Source organism: Lissotriton helveticus, chromosome 3_2, assembly GCF_964261635.1.
Source record: "Lissotriton helveticus chromosome 3_2, aLisHel1.1, whole genome shotgun sequence".
NCBI lineage: Eukaryota > Metazoa > Chordata > Amphibia > Caudata > Salamandridae > Lissotriton > Lissotriton helveticus.
The window spans coordinates 191,619,505-191,642,384 of NC_136062.1; the positions used below are offsets into that span (position 1 = coordinate 191,619,505).

The window sequence follows — 22,880 nt, forward strand, 5'->3', positions numbered from 1 at the left end:
CAGGCTGCTAATAAATCCGGGGCCCTTACCTTGTAGAGCCCTAAAGATAATGCAGCCAGCTTTAAAGGTTGCTCTCTGCGCTACTGGCAACCAGTGGAGACTAGCAAGACCCGGCCTGATGGACTGCTACTTGGGTAACTTGCAGATCAGCCTGGCCGCTTGGTTCTGAACCAGCTGTAGTCTCTTGAGCTGCCCGACTGGAATACCCAAATACAAGCTATTGGAGTAGTCCAGTCGGGACAGCACGAGAGCAATCACAACTTGGATCAGAGCAGAGTAAGTTAACAGGTGGGCAATTTTCCTGATCTCACGAAGTTGGAAAAAGCTTGAGGATACCACCGTCCCTACCTGACTTTTGAGAGAGAGATCTTCATTAAAGGTGACCCCTAGGCTTTTCACTGTATGAGACTTGGCCGGGGGATTTCCCATTTCTGGAGGCCAAAAATGTGGCCCCCAGTGAAGTTTACTCTTCCCAGGCAAAATCAATTCAGTTTTGCCTGGGTTTAGTTTTAGATGATTAAGACTCATCCATCTCTGGATGTGAACCATGGCCTCCTGAAATTCGGCGGCAGCGCCAGGGGAATCCAGGCGGAAAATCAGTTGCAAGTCGTCAGCGTAGTTAAAAATTAAAGCTTTAAACTTTCACAGCGAATACAACAAGGGCCGTAAATACAAATTAAATGAAAGTGGGGACAAGGACGATCCCTGAGGGACTCCGCATTCATTTTTAATTTTAGGGGCTGTAAAGGTTCCCAGTCTCACTGCCTGGGTGCGGTCCGAAATAAATGATTTCAGCCATCCCAAGGCCGAGCCTCTGAGGCCCGCCTGCTCGACACGGTCGACCAAGATGGTGTGGTCGACTGTGTCGAACGCGGCCGACGGGTCCAGAAGTACTAGTGCTTGATGAATATCCTTGTCCGCATTGCATCTAAGTACATCCTGGACCGCCAGTGTCACCATCTCGGTAGAGTGGCCTGGTCGAAACCCGGCTTGATTAGGTTCCAAATATCCTGTGGATTCAACAAAGCTAGAGAGACAGCTAGAAGCATGTGCCTCCAGGATTTTTGAAAGAAATGGTAACAAGGATATTGGACGGTAATTTGATGGATCGTGGGGGTCCAGGCCAGGTTTTTTGATCAAGGGAATAAGTAGAGCATGTTTAAAACCTACAGGTACCCTTCCCTGGTCCAGTGAACCATATGTCGTTTGGGTGATTAGCTTAGAGGTTGTTTATGTCAGGAAGCAATGTGGCCTCTCGTCTTACTTTAGATGGGTGCAAATAGACGCAGCAGAGCATAAATTTATGCTGTCGCAGCTTTTCCTTTACATGGCACAATCTCAATGCTGATAAAAATATAGTCACCCTGTCCTTTGAAGAGTAATGCTACCTTTGCAATCAGAGTATTCTTCACGACGATCAGCACACCTCCGGAGGCATGGCCACCTACGACAGAAGGAATAGCATGGGATTCGATAACAGTAAAATCCTCCCAGACTGTGTTTTCCAGGGCCCAAGTTTCTTTTAGAGCAAATATGTCCTGGGTCTTCTGGAGGCCTTTGGTTAGCTGTTCGTTTTTCTCTTTTGTTAACCCTTGAATGTTCCAAGAGCAAATGTTAAGCTATAGTACTTTATCGTACTTGATTGTTTCTTCGTTCCTTGTTTTTTGTGTTTTACCCTAAGGCCTGAGATAGCCAAGACCAATCTTGTGACTTATGAGGCAGGAGTACACATTTACGTGGGCCACCCGCTTTTGGCGCTATTATTTGGAGTGGATTCTCTATCCAGGGGACTGTTTTCATTCCTGGTCTTGGGCCACCTAATGTTCTTAGCTGGGTGTTCTTAGCCTGGTTTAAGAGTAGTTTGTTATTGCCAGCCGTTGGTAAGGTGCATATGTTATCTTTTAGGAATTCTGGGTATTTGATGTTGTCAGGAAAGCTAACCTGGACGCCCCAGTTACTCAGTTGGTTTTTGTTATTCATTATGATCGAAGCCTAGTCTTTATTGTAGAAGGTTACCACCGTCAATTCATTTTTCAGGCCCTGCTCAGGTTCAAGAAAAGCCACGTTTTCAATATCCGTATATTTGATATTTTCTAGTCCAGGGAGGTGTGTATATAATTTTAAGATGTTTTCTCTATTTAAAATGTCCCATTTTCCTTGAGATACATATTATGGATACAGTAATATTTTATTATGATCTTGAGACTGGTAAGATGACTCGAGGATTTAGTTTTAATTTGTTCAGGTATTGTTTGGAGGGTGCCAGTAATTTCTCGGTGTGTAGCTTGTCGTTGACTGAGTACTCTGTCGTCTTGGGTGTTTGATTTGGGGCTCGGGAGGCGAGCCTCCATGAGGTGACCGCATCCTCTCGTTATTTCTTGGGTGAGCTGCGTCGTGAGTTCGGCTCTTTCCATGGCAGTCGGGGGGTTTGTCTCTTTGCTTTTTGTTTCCATTCTCATTCCTCGTTTTAATTTGAATTGATGGCGCTTCTATGAATGTTTCAGCATTTATTACTTCCTCCACTATTTTAGGCAAGGGGATTTCATCGTGGGAATTTATTGCTTTGTGATTTATGTCCTGATCAATAGATTTTTAGTTCGTTCAGTGAGCGCAGAGCTTTTGTTAAGCGGATTGATAACATTTTCCCTGGTCTTAGTGAAAGTACTGTAAGATGTATTGTTTTTATTCTCTGCAGTTTTTTTTCTATTGAATTCGTTGGATTCTTGGCTTGGTCTAGCGGATGATTGTGGTAATTATTGTCCTTAATTGAGATTGCATCCAATTTCTCTGTAGTCTCTTCATTATAGTGGACAGGTTTTGCAGTTAACGGAATTAAGTTTGTTTTTAGTATGCTCTTATCTGATCCTAGCCACTGTAGTAATGCATTGCCCTTTTTTTGGCTTTATTTAATTTCTTCTTGTTCTTACTTGATATGGGGTTTCCTTCTTTCGGGGTTAGTAAAGTCGCGTTTAGGGGCCTAACAAGACTCAATGAGTTGGCTAACACAGATTCGGTGTTGTAAGGTTATTTTATCTTGAGCATTCGGTGTTGGGAGATTTGAAGCGGATATATGGTCAGAGTGATCGATGTATCTCTGGGTACCTGGTACCTGCTCTTGAGCAGAAATAAGGGGCTGTTCTCGTTGGCTGCTTGGCTTAGCACCATGGGGTTGGAGATTCATTCTTGTGGCACTCTTATTGCAGCTTGATCGCTCGGCGTTGTAGGAGTGTGCTTTTGTTATAGCTGGCTTACTCAGAGTTTGGGGATACGGGGAGATGATTATTTTCAGAGGCCTGGCCTGGACCTCATTCTTCAGATCTTCGATTAGGGTCGACATTATTTCCGGAAGTGATTCTAATTTTTTTAATAACTGATTGCAATTGCAGCCATTGTATTTTTGTTTTGAGTTTAGGTTGTATTTTCGTTTGGGTTCAGACTTAGGTTCGAGCTTAGAATTAGATTTTGTTCCACATATTTTGAGCTCTGAGTATCAGAATTTAGCTGCTCGAGCTTTAAGTCTATTCCCATTATTGAATCTGCTACTGAGTGTAGAATATTAATCTGAACGTCTAATTTATCTGCGTGCTTGTGAGCAGCATTAGCCATTGAATTCAGGGCTTGATTGGTGACTGAGAGGAGGGTCTCACCTTTGAGCATGACTGGAATATCAAGCAGGTCCTCTTGACTAGGTTCAATTAGGGAATAATTTTTTTCAAAAAAGTGGGGAAGGGCTGGAAGCGCATAGGTGTCTGGGTTGCTTGATGGAGGTTTATTCTTTTGTGGGCTTTTGTTTCGGTCTTGATAAAAGCTACGGACTTTGATTCCTGCGGTGCAGCTGTTGCTAAAGGGGCGTTGGGAGCGCTGGCCTTAGTCTCATAGTGGCATAGGTCGTTGATCCCAGTTAAGACGAAATGCTTTCCAACAGCTGAAAACAGAGTAGAAGTTAATGAGGGGAAATCAAAATTAAGTTTTTGAATATGGTCTTCCAATGGCCCATTGGGTAGTTTTAATTTTTCTTCAGCGAGCGACGAGCTTTGTAAGGTCAGGAGCTGAAGAGCTTGTGTTGGGAGAGTGAGTCGACGAGATCCATATTATGGACTCTGATGATTTATGGACGGAGTCTTGCGCTCGGTTTTTAACCTTGGCCCTTTGGGGGTCGTAACTTCTGGCACTGGCACAGGCTCTAGTTCGTGAGCAGCTCTGTGAAGATTCGGCATAACGGTAGATGGTGGCAGCGCTAATGCTGGCTTAGTTTTTTGTAATTCATCTAATCTAAGGTGCAATAGTTGCTGATTTAAAGAAAAGGAAGGGGATTTTAAGCAGACAGAAGATGCAGTAGTTGATACCATATCACGAACAATTATTTCAGGGTAAAGAGAGGCCAAGGGAGGAGAAATTGAAACTGATAGTTTGATTGTGAAGACTTCTGTTATTATGGGTCAAGTGAGGAGCACTTTTATTCAGCTGATCAGTCAGAGTAAAGTATTCCCTGATATCGCTGAGTCCATTGTTTTTCCATTTATCAGACTGCGCAGGGAGGTTCGTTTGCATTTTTTCACCCTCTGGGGGAGCTTCACCTGCTCCGACAAGTCGTGGGGATTACGGGGATGACTGGCGCCCACGTCCACCCACTTGGGAGTAGAGCAGTTTAGTCTTCTTACGTTTGGCGCTCGTATGAGGGCGATGAGTGGTTTGTGACTGTGTGCTCCTCCTTGTTCGCATCGTTGTTAGAAAGTGACTGTTCCTATTCTTTCTCCTTTTCCTGTGCTTTACTGATCTTGGCAGTGCTTTGTCGCTTTATCAATGATTGTTTTCTCTTGATTTTATATATAGGCTTCTATGTGCTTCGCTTTTTAAAATTAATTTTTTTTTATTCCTCGCCTTTCTGCTTATGCTCTTTGCCAAGAGCAGACTGGAGCGGGTGTAAGGGGATGGGCAAATAAAGCGGGTAAGGGTAAGGGTGGCTCCTTCCTTCCGTGCTGAACCTCGCTAAAAACGGCGCTCCGCCTTCAAGAAATGGCTCCTGTAGGTTTCTAAGAGTCTGGTTACCGGGTGCTGGCAAGTGGTGATAAGTGGAGGTAAGTGGTAAATGGTGGGAGAAGGCTCAGTAGGAGCTCGCAGTGTTGCGATAGCGAGCGAAGCTCACGGGGAGGACCACGGGAAAGCCAGACCTAGTCTCACTGCCTTCCAGTTGACCCCCTAGGCTCTTACTCAGCGGCAGCCTCTATCGGCGGCCGCACTCGTGCCTTACCTCTGTTCCCTCTCCCACGCAACAAGCAGTTTCCTCGCCTCGCCGCTGCAGACGAACAAGCGGAGCGGGGGGAGCTCGGGGGCCACGTCCTCCATGCTTCGGTCGCGGGAGCGGACTTGAGATATGGATTGGGCTGCGGATCGCGGGTTGTGTGGAAAGGAAGATGGCAGATTTTCCGCTGCCTCAGCCTGCGCCACCTCAGCCTTCGCTCCACCTCTGCCAAGGACGGGGGGGGCACTACGGGGAGCACTACGGGGAGCGCCGCAAGGAGCAACGCGGGCTCTGTAAGGCTGTGCAGCAGAGCGGCGACCTCCTCCTTTCACACGCTCAGGTGAATGGCAGTCTGGTGCAGCTAGTGCGATCCCAAAAACACGGGATGGAAAGCGAAACAAATCCACCTTGACTATATATGGATCTCGAGACTCACTTCTACTTAGTACAGCAGTTTTTGGTAACTCCTTCACTGGAAAGCGATCATGCAATTTTAACGTGCAAAATTGATCTCTCGTACTCACATCGCCCGAAAATTTCCTTGATTGGAAAAGAATCTAACTTAGAGATCATCAGAAAACTAAGATGGTCTGAGGATGATCGGGAAGTAATGGAAGCAAAGGTGGACGATCTTTTGACCAAATGGGAACCAGACTGTAATAGTCATCTGACAACTTCATCGTGGGAAACCATTGTGAACGAGTTCCGAGAACAACTAGCCTTAACGCTAACAAAAAGTGAAGGCAAAGGCCTCCCGGTCCCATCTTCCCTCTCACAGCAAAAGCACCTTATAATTAGCACCAAACACAAACTCAGTAAGCCTCAGCGTAGTTATGCTAACAACGAAAGTGCATACAACTCTCAGCGGGGTGAAATAACAGCTGTTCAAAAAGAATATAGGAAGGCCAGGTTCATCCTCAAGAGATTGGAAGATCATCATTGGGCAACTGCCCATGAGATCATAAAATTGAAAGATCAAAGAAAATTCTGGAGTTGGATAAACAAGGCTGCTAAAACCACGAAACCACCCGGCGCAACAAATATTTCTCCTGCAGACTGGGAGGTTTACATTAAAGCACTCTACACAGAACCGAATGGCATAATCTGTAACTGCCTCTCCACCTCTACCCACTCCAGTTCTCACGATGATACGAAGTCAACTGCTAAGATTACCCCAACTCAAGTTGCGCTCATAATAAAGAAAATGCGCTCAGGGGGCGCCCCAGGTCCAAACGGCATTCCCACTCAAGTATATAAAGCCTCAGCCCAGAAATGGGCCAACCTGCTGGCTCCTCTTTTCGAAACAGCAATACTGGGTGGATCCATTCCGTTTTCCTGGCGAGGATCGTTAATCGTCCCCATCCATTAACAAGCATTTACAATGCAATGGTTTTGCCTTTGATAAAGTTTGAGCTATTGGCATTGCTCTTGACATTATTTTTATTTGTTTTTTTAACATAAATAAATGGCATTGTCATTTACAATGCCACTAGCTTTATCTCTCGCAAATGACACAAACACCCACAGAGAGCCCCCCAACACACCCACAGAGAGCCCCCCAACACACCCACAGAGAGCCCCCCCAACACACCCACAGAGAGCCCCCCAACACACCCACAGAGAGCCCCCCCAACACACCCACAGAGAGCCCCCCAACACACCCACAGAGAGCCCCCCCAACACACCCACAGAGAGCCCCCCCAACACACCCACAGAGAGCCCCCCCAACACACCCACAGAGAGCCCCCCCAACACACCCACAGAGAGCCCCCCCAACACACCCACAGAGAGCCCCCCCAACACACCCACAGAGAGCCCCCCCAACACACCCACACAGAGCCCCCCCACACACACCCACACAGAGCCCCCCAACACACACACCCACACAGAGCCCCCCACACACACAGCCACACAGAGCCCCCCACACACACAGCCACACAAAGCCCCCCACACCCACCCACACCCCCCCACACCCACCCACACCCACCCACACCCCCCCACACCCACCCACACAGAGCCCCCCACACACTGCGAGCCCCCCACACACTGCGAGCCCCCCACACACTGCGAGCCCCCCACACACTGCGAGCCCCCCACACACTGCGAGCCCCCCACACACTGCGAGCCCCCCACACTGCGAGCCCCCCACACACTGCGAGCCCCCCACACTGCGAGCCCCCCACACTGCGAGCCCCCCACACTGCGAGCCCCCCACACTGCGAGCCCCCCACACTGCGAGCCCCCCACACTGCGAGCCCCCCACACTGCGAGCCCCCCACACTGCGAGCCCCCCACACTGCGAGCCCCCCACACTGCGAGCCCCCCACACTGCGAGCCCCCCACACTGCGAGCCCCCCACACTGCGAGCCCCCCCCACTGCGAGCCCCCCCCACTGCGAGCCCCCCCACACTGCGAGCCCCCCCACACTGCGAGCCCCCCCACACACTGCGAGCCCCCCACACACTGCGAGCCCCCCACACACTGCGAGCCCCCCCCACACTGCGAGCCCCCCCCACACTGCGAGCCCCCCCGCGCGCAGAGCGCCCCCCCCGCGCGCAGAGCGCCCCCCCCCGCGCGCAGAGCGCCCCCCCCGCGCGCAGAGCGCCCCCCCCGCGCGCAGAGCGCCCCCCCCGCGCGCAGAGCGCCCCCCCCGCGCGCAGAGCGCCCCCCCCGCGCGCAGAGCGCCCCCCCGCGCGCAGAGCGCCCCCCCGCGCGCAGAGCGCCCCCCCCGCGCGCAGAGCGCCCCCCCCGCGCGCAGAGCGCCCCCCCCCGCGCGCAGAGCGCCCCCCCCCGCGCGCAGAGCGCCCCCCCCCGCGCGCAGAGCGCCCCCCCCCGCGCGCAGAGCGCCCCCCCCCGCGCGCAGAGCGCCCCCCCCCGCGCGCAGAGCGCCCCCCCCCGCGCGCAGAGCGCCCCCCCCGCGCGCAGAGCGCCCCCCCCCGCGCGCAGAGCGCCCCACACAGCTTTGGAGAGAGTTATTCTGCAACTATTCATTATAAAGAATATATTCTTTCCCAACTATACATTAAAATGATATTGCAAGACACCTGCAGTTCCAAGACCTTTTTAAGTAACCCGCTTTCGGACTCTTTCCCCTAGAAGGTCACATGCTCCTTGGTGACTTGAATTGCCCATATTACAAATGTTATGGTGACTTGAATTGCCCATATTACAAATGTTATGGGGAGCAGTCACAATGCTGCGTGGAGTGCCCATCCCGCCCGCCGTAATCCGCGAAGTACTGCTATCACGGGGGTCTTGGTTCCCCCACAGTTCACTACCAGCGGGCCCCGGGCCGCCTCCTGGTAGCGAGGTGTAAAGACCGCGTTGTTATTGTTGAACCCAACTAGCATTAGTCCTAGTAAAGTGACATATCACACAGGCCTGGCGAAGTGTATCCGCCCTTAGAAATTGAAACATGTAAGGTAAGTTTAGATATGTGCAGGGTTCTTCATCTTCCAATGAATAAGGGCAGGGGCAGCTCATAAAAATATGAACATTGGTTACATTTTTGTGACGCAGAAATTGTCTTACCAGGAGAGACAAATGAACAATTCCTAGTAAGGAGGAAAACAAATGCACCAGGTCTAATGAGACTGTATTATGCATAAACAAATACTGGATAACTGATCACTGTATCAACCCTGTGGTCTTTTGTGGAGGGAGAGGGGTCTAGGAATTTATGTGATTGAATATGGAACTTGAAATATAATGTTTCTGCAAACGTCAGTAAAATGTTATGTTATGTTATTTAAATTTTTGAGCGCACAGCTGCCCCAGCTAAGGGGCGTCCCGGCGCTATGACTGGAAAAGCAACATAACTGATAACACAAGAAAAACTGACCGAGATTAATAAAGCAGAGGAAAAAGATGAGTTTTAACCGCTTTCCTAAAAACAAAAAGATCATCCAGGGTGCGGATATAGGCAGGGAGTGCATTCCATAGCTTGGGGGCCAAGACCATGAACGATCGGCCACCTAATCTACATCTCTGGAATCGGGGAACAACTGCCAAGTTTTGGCCAGCAGAACGAAGACTGCGTGATGGAGTATACAAAGACATAAGGTGCTGAAGAATGATGGGGGTGTCAGTTTTGAGAATTTTGAAGGCAAAACAGAGGGCCTTGAACTCTATGCGCCTGATTACTGGCAACCAGTGCAGATTATGGATTGTACTACGGGCTGAACAGAAACTCGGCAGGCCCACTAGGGCTCTGGCTGCCGCGTTCTGCACCCGTTGAAGACGCAGTACTTCCGCCTGGTTGGCACCCAAGAGCAGTGAACTTGCATAATCAAGCCTCGAAAGAACACTGGCTTGGATTACCATCTGGCGGGTAGGGGCATCAAAAAATCTGAGGATGGGCCTCAGACCACGTAAGATGCCAAAGCATGTGGATGCCACCTTCTTAGTGTGGACCGAGAAGGTTAGTTTAGAGTCCAGCCAGACGCCAAGATTTCTGAATTCAGAAACCGGCTGCGGGGGAGGGCCCAGCTCCTTAGGCCACCAGCTGGCACCCCACCGATCAGGATGCTTCCCTAGCACCATCACCTCCGTTTTGAGGGCGTTGAGTTGTAAACAGTTGGCAGTAAACCAACTAGCAACAGCCCTCAAACCATCCGCAAAGCTCGACGCCAGCTGGTCAGAGTCCCCGTTAAGAGCCACCGCCAACTGGGTATCATCGGCATATGATAGCATGGTGAGACCCCAACTCTTCGCAACCTCCGCCAAAGATCTCTAAGAACAATGTGAAAAACACAAGAGGACATCACATTACTATCTCTCCCTCACACTTCAGCTTCACTCCATGCATAAATGGAGCCACAATTTTGCTGCCATATGATTGCAGCACGCCTCTATCACCATACACACAACACAGAATGCATCCCATGTAAGCTACACAGTAAACCTACACTCTACTAACAATGCACAACAAATGGAGGAGCTTCTCACTTGCAAGCACTTCAGGGCCTCGTCAGGGATAGGATGCCAAATACAAATTCTAAACACAAACACAATGAGTGAGAGGATGGGAAAAGCCGATGAGATATGAAAGGGTTTGTGGAGTTACAATTAAGCCAGAAAACAAGCAGACCAGAAATGCAACGCTGTTATTATAGGTCCTCAAGTTTCAGCTTCATTTCTGTCTGTACACAGTACCAAACACAGTAATAAATATCTATTAGTACATAGGTCACATTGCAAAATATATACACATTCACAAACGTGATAGGGCGTAATACCGACCAGGCACACAATCGTGAGTGGCTAAAATGTTTCGCAGTTAATAAACATTAGGTGCTTAATGTTAAAACAGCACACCTTTTGGCCTTGTTGCTGATCGTAGGAAATAATCCGGACTGTAAAAGGGTTCTGACTATTTGCTCATTATCTCTTTCACTTCTCTGCTGAGCGCACTAAGTGATGTGAAATACTTGGTTTGCTTACGCAGAGACCGGACTGCATATAGCACTATAAAGCGGGGGCGGGGTGCCAGGCTCCCGCCTCCACTGACATGGAGTTACGGTCATACCAGCGCACACCTATTGCACCTCACATGCTCATGTGGTCCCTGCCAGTACCCCCAGTTACAGTATAGTAGGTAGGTTCATTTTATCTAACACACCGTGCCGGAAAGGCTCAGTCAGTACAGTGCCGGCTGCCTGATTCTGGTCTGTGCTTTGCATCTGGAGATGAGACACGTGAGGCCAGGGGCTAATTCCTTTATTAAATATCTGCATGCCCCCTCCCAACGGACCTGGGTTCGAGTCTCGGTAACGACGCCAAACATCCTGTGATACTGGGCAAATCACTTAATCTCCCCGTGCCTAACAAAATTGAATGTGTGTCCTCATGCAACGTAACTGGTGCTATGTAAAGCGCTCTGATACCCGATTCGGTTCGGGTCTAGTTCGCGCTATATAAAACTCTGCAAAAGAAAAAAAAAATGGTGTCCCTGCCTTTGACAGGAGTAGGTTTGTGGGTGTAAATCAGGCTGCCACACTATGAAAATGAACTTTTCCCTGCTTTGACAGGAGTAAGTTTGTGGGTGTAAAATACTTTTTCAGGTTGCCACACAAAATAACACCTAGAACCCCACCCCTGATCTTGAATGTGTGAATGCCGCCGTTCTGCCTTGGAGGCCGGTGCGTAAGTGCACTGTACGACCATCACATTCCGCCAGTTTTGATTCTGTAACCAGGATTAGAAGCCGACGTTCGTAATGTTTTATTTATTTATTTTGAAAGTTTTATATAGCGCGAACAAGATCTTTGCAGATATCAGAGCGCTTTACAAAGCCGGGAATACCAACAAGAGAGTGGAATTAAACATAATAAGTGGGAAGGGTAGGTGCGTGAGGGAGCAAAGTAGTAGAACACATCAATAATACAAATATTACAGTTAAATGTGTGCATAGATAGTCAGTAGCGTCAATAATACAGGTGAAATGCATAGTCATAGAGTTCGAACAGAGTAATACAGGTCGGTGTAGAGTCTTTCCAGATCCATGCTAATAGGTCAAGTGTATTTGGCCATAAAAATAGCTTTTACTTCTTTCTTAAAAAGTGTGATGGATGAGATGAGCCTGGTTTCAGGAGGGAGTGAGTTCCAGATCCTGGGTGCCATTCCTGAGAGAGCGTTTATAAGTTTTTTCCTTCCTGGGATGGGGCAGTGAGCTAAATAACGGTGATGGATCAAGCCCTGATCTTTGGACTGGGTAAGAATGGTCTGCTTAATTCAGACACTCTGTTCATCACCACCCCCTTTTCTGAATCGTTTTTGCCCACTATAGGTGTGGCAGGGTATACTCCGACATGAGTCCCTTGCTCACTGCTCCATCAGGATTCAAGCAAGCCGGGCCGACGAGGCTGAAATGCCAGAAACCGGTCCCCGGTAGCTTGTCTCCTTTCTGGTGAAGAATTGGCTTGGTAGTTTGGTCTGCCCTGTTCCCATGATGCACTGGGCCAGGGACAGACTAATTTGCACATAGCCAGGTTCTGAGCTGGGATGGGGCAGTGAGCTAAATAACGGTGATGGATCAAGCCCTGATCTTTGGACTGGGTAAGAGTGGTCTGCTTAATTCAGACACTCTGTTCATCACCACCCCCTTTTCTGAATCATTCCTGAGAAAGAGCGTTTATAAGTTTTTTCCTTCCGGAATCTTCGAGGTTTTAGCAGAAGATTGTTTGTGCCTCTAGTGTTTCTAGAGCTGCCAGAGATTGACAGCTTCTGAGTGAGGTATCCGGGAGAGCTCAGATGTAGGGCCTTGTGTGTCATGCAGGCGATTTATTTACAGCTCTGGTCTTCCATTTACCATGGGCGGCTCTCACACATTCACACACCTGGGGTGCATTAGAGAAGTTGTGTTTCCGTTTCTCTTCATTCTCAGTCTGGGGTGTCTGACGACCTCACCGGAAGACCATGGGCCGCTTCTGACTTATTCGAAGCAATTCACGGAAAGTAACTTTTTGTAATCGTGAGTGTAAATGGAGGACATGTACATACAAAATCTGTCACTTCGATAGTAGTGTGTGTGCCTATTTGAATGAAGCACTACTGCCTACAGATGTCTGAGGAGTTACCTTTTCTTAAAGTAACATTTTCAAATAAATGTTGCTCTACATTCAAGATCGAATCAACAGACACGTAATCATGTTAATTCGCCAGGCCTGCAAATTATCCATTTTGCCTAACTTTGTTAAGAATGCAAGGCAAAGTCCGTAGAAAGACACCAGCCACTAAAAAAACTGTGCATCCAGTGAAATAAAAGAAGAAATCTAGCCCACCCGACTTCCTATCTATTTTAAAAGTGAATTAAATCACTGTTTTTGTTCCAGTGTGAGAACAAGCACTTGGTGCTTTGCATGATTTTTGTTTTTGCAGTGTGCGCTTTGCTGTTTTTCTTTCTGAGTGTATATTCTGAGATGCAGCTTTTAATGAGCCCGACCCCCACCTTTCTCTCACCCTATTGCTGCCTCCAGCACGACCAAAGCACCCCACCTTTGAAAAGATCCAGCCCCTTGCAGTCAAACCCCGTGGCAGCAGCCCTTGAGTGGGGCAATCAACATGACAGCGCTACGGTAGGTTAAAAACAGCAATGGATTCTGCCTGATAACAAAGACACACACATCACATGCGCCCCACATCTGGCACTCATCAGAATCGAGGTAGAAGCTGCGTTTATGCATCAGATTCACTTAGTGTTCATCAAGCCTCGGTGATTCCACAGAAACGAACACAAGAGATCATTTGAAGTCATCCAAACATCATGTTCTAGAGTTTTTTTTTGTTCTCCTTGCCAAATCATTAGGGTATCTGGAATACTTACAGTGTAAATGCCTTGCACAAAAAAAGGAAGTTACCAGGGCTGTGTCCCGGTCACCGGCAGTTGGGAATGAGCAACGCAATCTGAAAGCACATACAATGAAACATAATATACCTTTAGCCCAATGCGCCAGTGATGTGAGCAGGCGGCCTCGAGGACTCAGCACGCACCATCCGTGCAGTGCGAGCCCTAAGTTGGGAAACACTCCGGTCTCTGGGAAACTCCTCGGCACGGGGGGGGGGGGGGAGGGGGGGGGGGTCACACGGTCAGCGGGAGGGGGGCGGGGGAGACAGGACAGCACACGGACAGCGGGAGGGGGGGCGGGAAGGCAATAAATAAAATAAAATAACACTCACCTGGACTTCTTCCGGCGGTCGGCATGGACTCAAGAAAACAAACCCAAACGAAACTCCGCCCACCGCACATTTACCAACTCCGACGGCTGCAGCAGTGTAATCCGGCCCGGTAGAGGAGAGGCCGCCTCCAAGACGAATGGAACCACGCCCAGGGAAAAAAACGCGGGAACGCCCCCGAATCTGGTCTGGCCTTGACGGACAGATCCGGCTCCCAATGGCTAGCCTCCATTTATGGAGCTAGCCAATGGGAGCCGGGGGCGGGTCATCGATCCCACATAAGACTCCTAAGGTTTTTTAGCGTATGCGCACTACGTGCGCACTTACAGGCAAAACCTAAAAAGGCTCTCGATCCAGCCCCGATAATTATCGGATGATAGCTCTTCTCGACATAAACGGAAAGGCTTACGCAAGTGTTGTTCTATCAGAACTAACAACCTTGGTAGAAAATTGTAACTTAATTCCCTTTACACAAACCGGCTTCCAAAAGGGCTGCCATATTGAAGACAATTTGATCTGCTTGGCTTATATGATTGAGACCACACTAGCCACTAAAGGTCGATCATTATACTTGGGCTTTATTGACTTCCAGATGGCATTCGATAGTGTGATTCGCCCCAAACTTTGGGAAAAATCGGCGAAATGGGGCATCCCTCCGACCCTACTGAAAGCTCTCATAGCTCTACACACAGATACCTGGGTGAAAATAAGAGTTACCTCGAGATGGTCATCAACCAACAAAATATTCACCAACCGAGGTCTAAAACAAGGGTGTATCCTCGCACCCTTATTTTTCAACCTGTACCTCCCCGACCTCCCTGAAGGGCTAGCCCGATGCCGAGCCTTTCCACCACGAATCCAATTAACAAAAATCCAAACCCTGCAGTACGCTGATGACACCATCTTCCTCGATCAAACCCAGGTGGGCCTTCAAAGATTATTCAACTCCCTTGTGCTGTATTGTAACACCAACACATTGGAGATCAACATCAACAAAACCAAAGTGATGACAGTATCGCCCCTGAAAACAAGAAAGAACACTTGGTTTATTGAGGGGAAGGCACTGGAATCAGTCACCGCATATAAATACTTGGGTGTCTGGATAGACCATAAGGGGAGACCGACCGTGCATATAACCTCAATGCAGAGTGTCGCCCACAGTTTGGAGGGGGCTTTCATTAGAACAAAGAGAGCACTCCATTCCTGAGGCACAGCTGGGAGCATTGTTTTAACGAAGCTACGCTGAATTTTAATCTTTGTGTGTGATAAACTGTCACTGTAAATCCTACCTTTTTCACCCCGACTGCACTAAGACTGGGGGCTTAATTCCCACCTTCACCGCCTAGCAGCAGAGCTAAACGCTGCAGCGGGAAACGCCCAAATAATCGCCGCCAGCAGCGAGTGAGCCGGTCCTGTAGCCACGCCCACTCGCTCGAGGCCACGCCCACTCCGCCTTCAAAAACCGAGCTGATTGGAAGCTCTGGTTAGATTGTACTCCTGAGGCACAGCCGGGAGCATTGTTTTAATGAAGCTACGCTGAATTTTAATCTTTGTGTGTGATAAACTGTCACTGTAAATCCTACCTTTTTCACCCCGACTGCACTAAGACTGGGGGCTTAATTCCCACCTTCACCGCCTAGCAGCAGAGCTAAACGCTGCAGCGGGAAACGCCCAAATAATCGCCGCCAGCAGCGAGTGAGCCGGTCCTGTGGCCACGCCCACTCGCTCGAGGCCACGCCCACTCCGCCTTCAAAAACATGTGCACTTCACGTACGCGCAGCGGACGGGCGCAGCGGGCGCGCCTAAGGCAAGCCCGTCTGGGCCCAGCCGGACCCAGGCCCAGGAACTCTGCTGGATTTGCCTCATGATCGGCTGGTGTACACAAGTGACATGCTCCGGGCTTTTCATCCGGAAAAAAATCAGGAGTGCCGTTATATCCACGTTGAAGGTAAACCCTATACCAACTGTGCACGCTGTAACCCAGTCGCTCAGATCACGGGAAAGCCTGGATTACAGATGGGCCTCCTTAATTGCCATTCCCTCCCCAAGCATGCGCATGAAACCAACCTGTTGATACTAGACCAAGACCTGGACGTACTGTTTCTCACAGAAACCTGGCTCTCTGCTAGCTCAGATTCTGACATTGTCAATGCCCTACCCCCAGGCTATCTTATTCAAACCCTACATAGACCCAAAGGGAGAGGAGGGGGGCTGGCAATAGTCTATAGAGAACACCTTGTCTGTAGAACCAGCAATGCCAACATTGAAGATTGCGAAAGCTGTCATTTCGCCCTCCAAACTTCTCCGACAAACTCCCTTTCAGGACTGTTGATTTATCGCCCTCCGGGTACACCAGGGAAATTCATCAACGCTCTCACCGATACGGTGTCACAATTAGCTTCTTCCGCCCCTAATTTCCTCCTCGTGGGCGACCTCAATCTTCACTTTACAGACCCCACAGATTCTATAGCATCTGATCTCCTTCAGGACCTTATGTCATTTAACATCCGGCTGGTCAATAACGGACCCACCCACGACAAGGGACACCTCTTGGATCCCGTTCTTACCAATATTGCGGACATCACTACTGGACTCCCTCTTCCATGGACAGATCACTTCCTAATCCCTATCTCCTGTCATCTAATCATAGCACCCCCCCAACCCTCTAAAATCCGGACTACCGACCGACGTTGGCACAAGCTTGTACCAGCTGAATGGGCCATTATTCTCTCAGACTCTATACCTACCCTCTCCACTGATCCTGTCATTGCCGACGAACAGTTTAATTCCTGGGTCACATCCTCATTGGACCAACTCCTCCCCAAGACTACCACTCTCAAACATACCAAACGAGTGAACCCCGCTCCTTGGTACACGCCGGAGCTCAAGTCTCTGCGACAGGAATGCAAGAGAACGGAACGCTCCTGGAGGAAGGATAAGTCTAATGTAAAGAAGGATGCCTACCACTCCGCATTACAAATTTATAAAACCGCCCTTCGTAAGACCAAAAGCTTATTCTTCCAAGAAAGAATAGAAAATTCCGCTTGCTCCAGCAAGGAATCTTTTACTATTTTAAAGGAACTCCTTAAGGTCCCGGACCCCGGACCCAGAACCCCACCAGACCCCAAGGCAGATGAGGAAAAATCCTATAAACTAGCTAACTTCTTCACGGAGAAGATCCAGAAAATCCTTGACTCCATCCCAACCACAAACCCGAGCGAAAAAAAAGAGATCAATAATATTCCTACCTCCCCCTGTCTCACCTCTTGGGGACAAGTGACTGCCGAAGAGGTCGAAAGTACGCTTTATAACATCAAAAGCGGATCTCCCAGGGACCCTGCGCCGCTACGTATCCTCAAGAGAGTAGCACCCACGATTGTTCCCCCCCCTCACCCATCTTATCAACGCCTCACTGCAACAGGGAGTCGTCCCCTCCAGCTGGAAGGCGGCAGTCGTCAAAGCGCTACTTAAAAAACCTTCCCTGGACCCTGTGGACCTGGCCAACTATAGGCCAATTTCTCTTCTCCCAGGAACTAGCAAGGTTGCCGAAAAGCTTGTGAATAGAAAACTTTCACAATTTTTGGAAACCAATAATCGGCTGAAAAGCTCGCAGACGGGATTCCGCCCAGGGCAGGGCACCGACATCGCCCTCCTTGTGGCGGAGGAGGAGGCCAGAGCACTTCTAGACGCGGGAGGATCAGTGGCAGTGATCCTCCTCGACCTCAGTGCGGACTTCGACACCGTCAACCACCAACTCCTTATCCACCGGCTCAGGAGTGTCGGTGTAGAAGGAACCGCACTGTCCTGGCTATCGTCTTTTTTGGGTCATCGCTCCTTTCAGATCTGGGAGAATAACACCTGTTCCTCCGAAACACCCCTCCAATGTGGCGTGCCTCAGGGCTCTTCCCTGAGCCCCACATTATTCAATATCTACATGTCCCCATTGGAGGAGGTTGTCACCCCGTTCGGAGTGAGTATCGTCAGCTATGCTGACGACACACAACTAGTGGTGTCCTTATCTCACCCAAGCCAACAACCTGCGGACCTATACAACTGTCTGACGCAGATACAAGGATGGATGAACCGTTCATCTTTGAAACTCAACGGTTCAAAGACTGACCTTCTCCTCCTTGGTCAGAAGGGGCTCTCCCTTTCACAGAACATCTGGCCACCCTGTCTAGGCTTGCCTCCAGACCCGAAATCCGAGGTTAAAAGCTTGGGTGTGTGGCTCGAGAAAGATCTATCGTTTACAACACAAGCAAAAAAAGTAGCCGGGACGTGCTTCGGGCTCCTCAAATCGATTCGAAAGATCTTGCCCCTACTTCCTTCCACCTCTCAAAGACTGTTGATCCAGGGCCTGATACTATCTAGGCTCGACTACAGTAACTCCATCTATCTAGGCGCTCCTGAGGCAACCTTGAACAAGCTACAAAGGATCCAAAACGCAGCTGCCCGGATCCTCACCAACACTCCTGCCAGAGCCTCGGCCAAACCAGCCCTGAAGCTTCTCCACTGGCTCCCGGTAAGAGAACGAGTGAAGTTCAAAGCCCTCTGCCTGGCTCACAGACTGCTTCAAAACAAAGGCCCCCCGATCTTAAGAAAATTCATCAAACCATATAAAGCCCCAAGATCCCTCCGATCAGGAACATCTCCTCATTATTCCCAGAGTCAAGAAGGCACGCACAGGTGGAAGGCCCTTCTCAGTTCACACTGCACGCCTCTGGAACGCCTTACCCCGCGACCTGACAACAGAACCTAACTATCTACGATTCAGAAAGCGGCTGAAAACCCACCTCTTCCCTTAATCCTAACCTCCCCCCCTGCCCCCACTGACCTGCAGTTGTATGGATCTTAGCGCTGGGATACTCTCGGGTGACTACGCGCTTTATCAAATTTTTTAGTAATAATAATAATAATTCCCCGGATTTTGCCCCGTTAATAAGATTGATAGGCGCAAAACTCCTGCCGACAATCGCTTTCGGTGCTGCAACCTACAAAGACAAAATGTCCACCTGGCTAGATAAAGCCCAGTCAGCATGCTTCCGCAGAGTGTTCCAACTACCAAACTCGACCTCCCACGCTCAAATTCAAATGGAATTCTCCTGGTCTTCCCAACACTGGGTAATGAGTGCAAGAAAAACAAAACATGCTCGCCCTCACACCCTAGAGAGCAGTATATGGTCATTGCTTAGCAATCAGAAACACCTGGAATAAATATTTGTCATATTGCTTGGAATCATTAAAGGCCCAGGATATATGGTCAGCTTCGCTACCCATAGAGACGATATCCAATCTATTGACTAAGCAAGCAAACATTCTGTCCTATGAACATGACGCACAATCAGTGCTAAAGCTCTCTTGTGGCAGTTAGGCTTCTAAACTCTATGCCCCGAAAACATTACCGCCCTACCTCTCATCGCCAATGAATCCATATGTAAAGCACCAACTAATGAGATTTCGTTTTGACTTAATTCCACTGATGGCGTATAAGTTCAGACAAGGATATAAGCAAGCAATTTCTACACTATGCCGCTTCTGTAAACAAGAGGAAGAAAACCTAATTCACATCCTGTGCATTTGCAGACGCTTACCTGCTCTACAAATTTTCTGGCTGCACCCGATCTAGCTTTCTTTTAATATCAGGACATGCCAAGAAGCACTAGAATTGTGCATAAGGGGCGACTCACCTCAGATGGCCTCTCGTTTTGTAAAATTCATGTCTGAAATTAATAATTTACTATCATAAAAACCAAGTGTGCAGAGGGTCAGAGGGGAAATATTTTATCGACCTGTCAACTCATGCCCCCTATAGTCAAGGTAAAAAACACAAAAAGAGAAGACCAGGTCCAAAATAGTGTGTTGACTGATTAATAATTTACTACCACCAGTTGGCCAAGAACGAACTCTAAGCACTAAAAATTAACTGTCCTCTTTTTCTATGTGTTCACTGTTTTTACTCAAATTTGATTAATGCTTTTCCTTCAATTTTTTAACTATTGTCTGTACAAATTGCAACGATTTTAATTATTTGCGCAAATAAAATATTTACTGTGTTCCTAATTGCCAACACCTCCACATGGCATCCGAGTGTGCTTCAGGCTCTGTCCATCCACCATACCCCACCTTCTTCCCCAACATGCTGCTTCACCAAACTCTTGTATCCTTTCTACTGAAAGTTGTGACGCAGTTCCACATAGGTTAAACTATCACCCTGCCAAAGTTTCATGCTCTGCCTCTTCCTTGTAAAGAGGATGAGAGACTTACTTGCTTGGTCTCTTAAGAGAGCGCTGATCTTTATAGGGTGGACGATCAGCTATTTGTGGGGTTCGCCGAAGCAAAAAAAAGCAAGGCAGTGGAGAAGTGTACCATCTCATGCTAAATTATGCCCTGCCTTAGGAATACTATGCATTGGCAAAAAAGCAGCCTCCTGACTGGCTGCGTGCCCATTCCACCAGGGCCAAAGCTGCTGCCAGAGTTTGCATGCAGGGTCCCTGTCCCAGACATCTGCCAGGTGGCTAAATCTGCATCCCTCCATACGTTTGAGGCACTATTGCTTTGACATCCAAATCCGCAAAGAAGGGTTCAGTACCTGCTCTGTCCCCCAGGAGTTTCTGGTTAAAGTCCATTCACAGTCCATATTCCCTTAGGTACTGCTCTGGTATCTATTCACAAGGGGAGGAATTTGCATCCAGCTGTCTCTCTCTGAAGTACAAGTGACTTGTACTTTGCTAACACACTTTCCGGTAGACTATGCACAGATTACTCCCCTACCCTCTCATCCTCCCAGTCTGTGGTTGGACTCTACTCATTTATAAGATGCCACAGCTAGGAATCTGCACACTGGTTTATTAGTTTGCTTTTGGGGCTTCACGTCCGGTGGTGCATTTGGTCTAGAAAGCAGCTGAATGTGCAGGAGTGGGGGCCTATATAGGCCTTGCACATCACTTCCCGAACAGAATGGCATTAATGTGGAGCCGCATGCCGCCACCTTGCAGCTCACATAGGTACTATTAAAGTTTTCAGATCCAGTCTGACGCCTGGGTATACCTTAAGGTGTGGAATCTGTGGCTAGAAAGTCTCTACCAGAAAGAGCATTACCAAAAGTAAGTAACCTGTTCCGTTCTGCCAGGATGAGTATTTTGCCTGCTTGATCCTGGAGGACCTTTTAGTTAGAGCTGTTCCACAGACCCACTAACCAGGGAGAAACTGCTTTTTTATCTACGCACAAGGTGAGGAATCTGCAGGTAGAAGTATCCATCAGAAAAACAAGGTACTTATCTTTGGTAATGCTCTTTCTGATGAATAACCTATCAAATCTCTGATTCCTTGCCAGCCTCTCACCTCCCCCATTCGGTGGCATGGTCTATTTTTTCCATCTGAAAATGTCCCAATTTAGGAATCAGCCCTTTGATTATTCAGATTTGCTGATGGGCTTCATTTCTTAGGAAACAGACAAGCTTCCAAAAAAACTGTTGTCAGTGGGCATGGAGCGCTTATGTCCATAGTGGGATAGAGTTTAAGCAGTAGCAGGATGTCTCCCATCTGCGTGCAGGAGCACTGCTTTTAGAGTTTTTCGGATCCAGTTTGGGGCATGGGGATATTCACAAGGTGTGGAATCTGTGGTTAAATTATCAACAAGAAGGAAAGTTCCCAAAGGTAAGTAATTTTTTTTTTGGCTTCTTTGTCTTGAAGTTGTACAATTATTTCTAAAGTTTATGATCCTTTTAAGAATTGCCAGTGAAATTTAATTTGTGTTACTTTCCATGCTCTTTCCCTTGTCCTCTGTGTTAGTCTCATAATCTATATTTTCAGTTTCTCACTATGTTGTGCTATAAAAGGGGTAGAGTTATTGGGGAGACGGGCTGTAAGATTGTTTGGATTAATGATTATTTCTATGAAGTGTTCAACACTGCCTAAAACTTGGCCCATATTTATTTTTGTCTTGCAGTACTTTACAGGCCTAGAGTGTGGGCACAAGTTCTGTATGCAGTGCTGGAGTGAATATTTAACTACCAAAATTATAGAGGAAGGCATGGGACAGGTATGCTATTGAAGTACTTGTATTCTAGGTGACCAGGTTGGTTTTTCTTTTAACTAATGACATATGCTGTATACAACAGTAGCCACGCCATTCTTGAACGTATTCAATGACTTAGTTCACTGTCCATTCATGGCATACTTATCACTCCATTTAAAAAAAACTTTTTTTTACTGAAGACGTAAGAAGACTGGATGAATCTAGTTGGCTAGAGTTTGCTGTTGGTTGTTAATTGCCCTGTAAATTAAGAATTTCTGTAGAAGAGCACAATGAGGCAAAACCAAACCCTCTTAAACAGTGCCAAGGGCAATGAAAGTATCAAGTTTTTGAAGAAAACACCTTACAAGTTGACATGTAGCTTGATTTATAGACTGCATTCTTGCTGTCCTTTTTAATCAACATAACAAGGAGAGCCTACTTACTATTTGTTCCAGGTCTAGCGGGAGCTCTCCTTTGAAAATGAGTCTAGGTTGAACGATTATAGATGGCCATGTACAATGTAAGGAAAACAAGAATTCGGATCCTGGTATTTGCTTTTGTGGTAGGGTAATGGGCTCTAATTTGCCTGTGTACTTAAATGTCGGTGCTTTACTCAATATGGATAAGTATATTTGAAGAAAATATTGGCAGAAAATGAGGGGTTTACATTTTAGTAGGTACTCAATGTATTATTTTAAAAATGGGAACTGAAGCGGTCGCAATCCGACAAATTGAGCAGCACAGCGCATTGAAATCTAAATTGATAAAGATTTTTTTACTTTTAAATATTGATGTAAACTTTTTTTTTGTTAATATGTACCTGATGTGAACGCCACAGCATTTCATATATTTCAGTGTAGAAGTATATCCTGTAGCTCAGAACTTATTCAACTTGTTGAAATACATTTCCAGTGAGTAGAGGTCATCCTGGGGGTTAGTAACCTTCCA

The 22,880-nt window shown here is 47.9% G+C and overlaps 1 protein-coding gene across 2 annotated transcripts in view; it reads left to right on the forward strand.

The window, feature by feature from the left end:
• ARIH1 (ariadne RBR E3 ubiquitin protein ligase 1) overlaps nucleotides 1-22,880 on the forward strand; it is a 501,132-nt gene that overhangs the window by 187,795 nt on the left and 290,457 nt on the right. For both annotated transcript variants that reach the window (XM_078685029.1, XM_078685030.1), the window contains exon 4: nucleotides 21,864-21,956. In XM_078685029.1, the coding sequence (XP_078541155.1) occupies nucleotides 21,864-21,956 (93 nt within the window). The remainder of the gene's footprint in view (nucleotides 1-21,863; nucleotides 21,957-22,880) is intronic.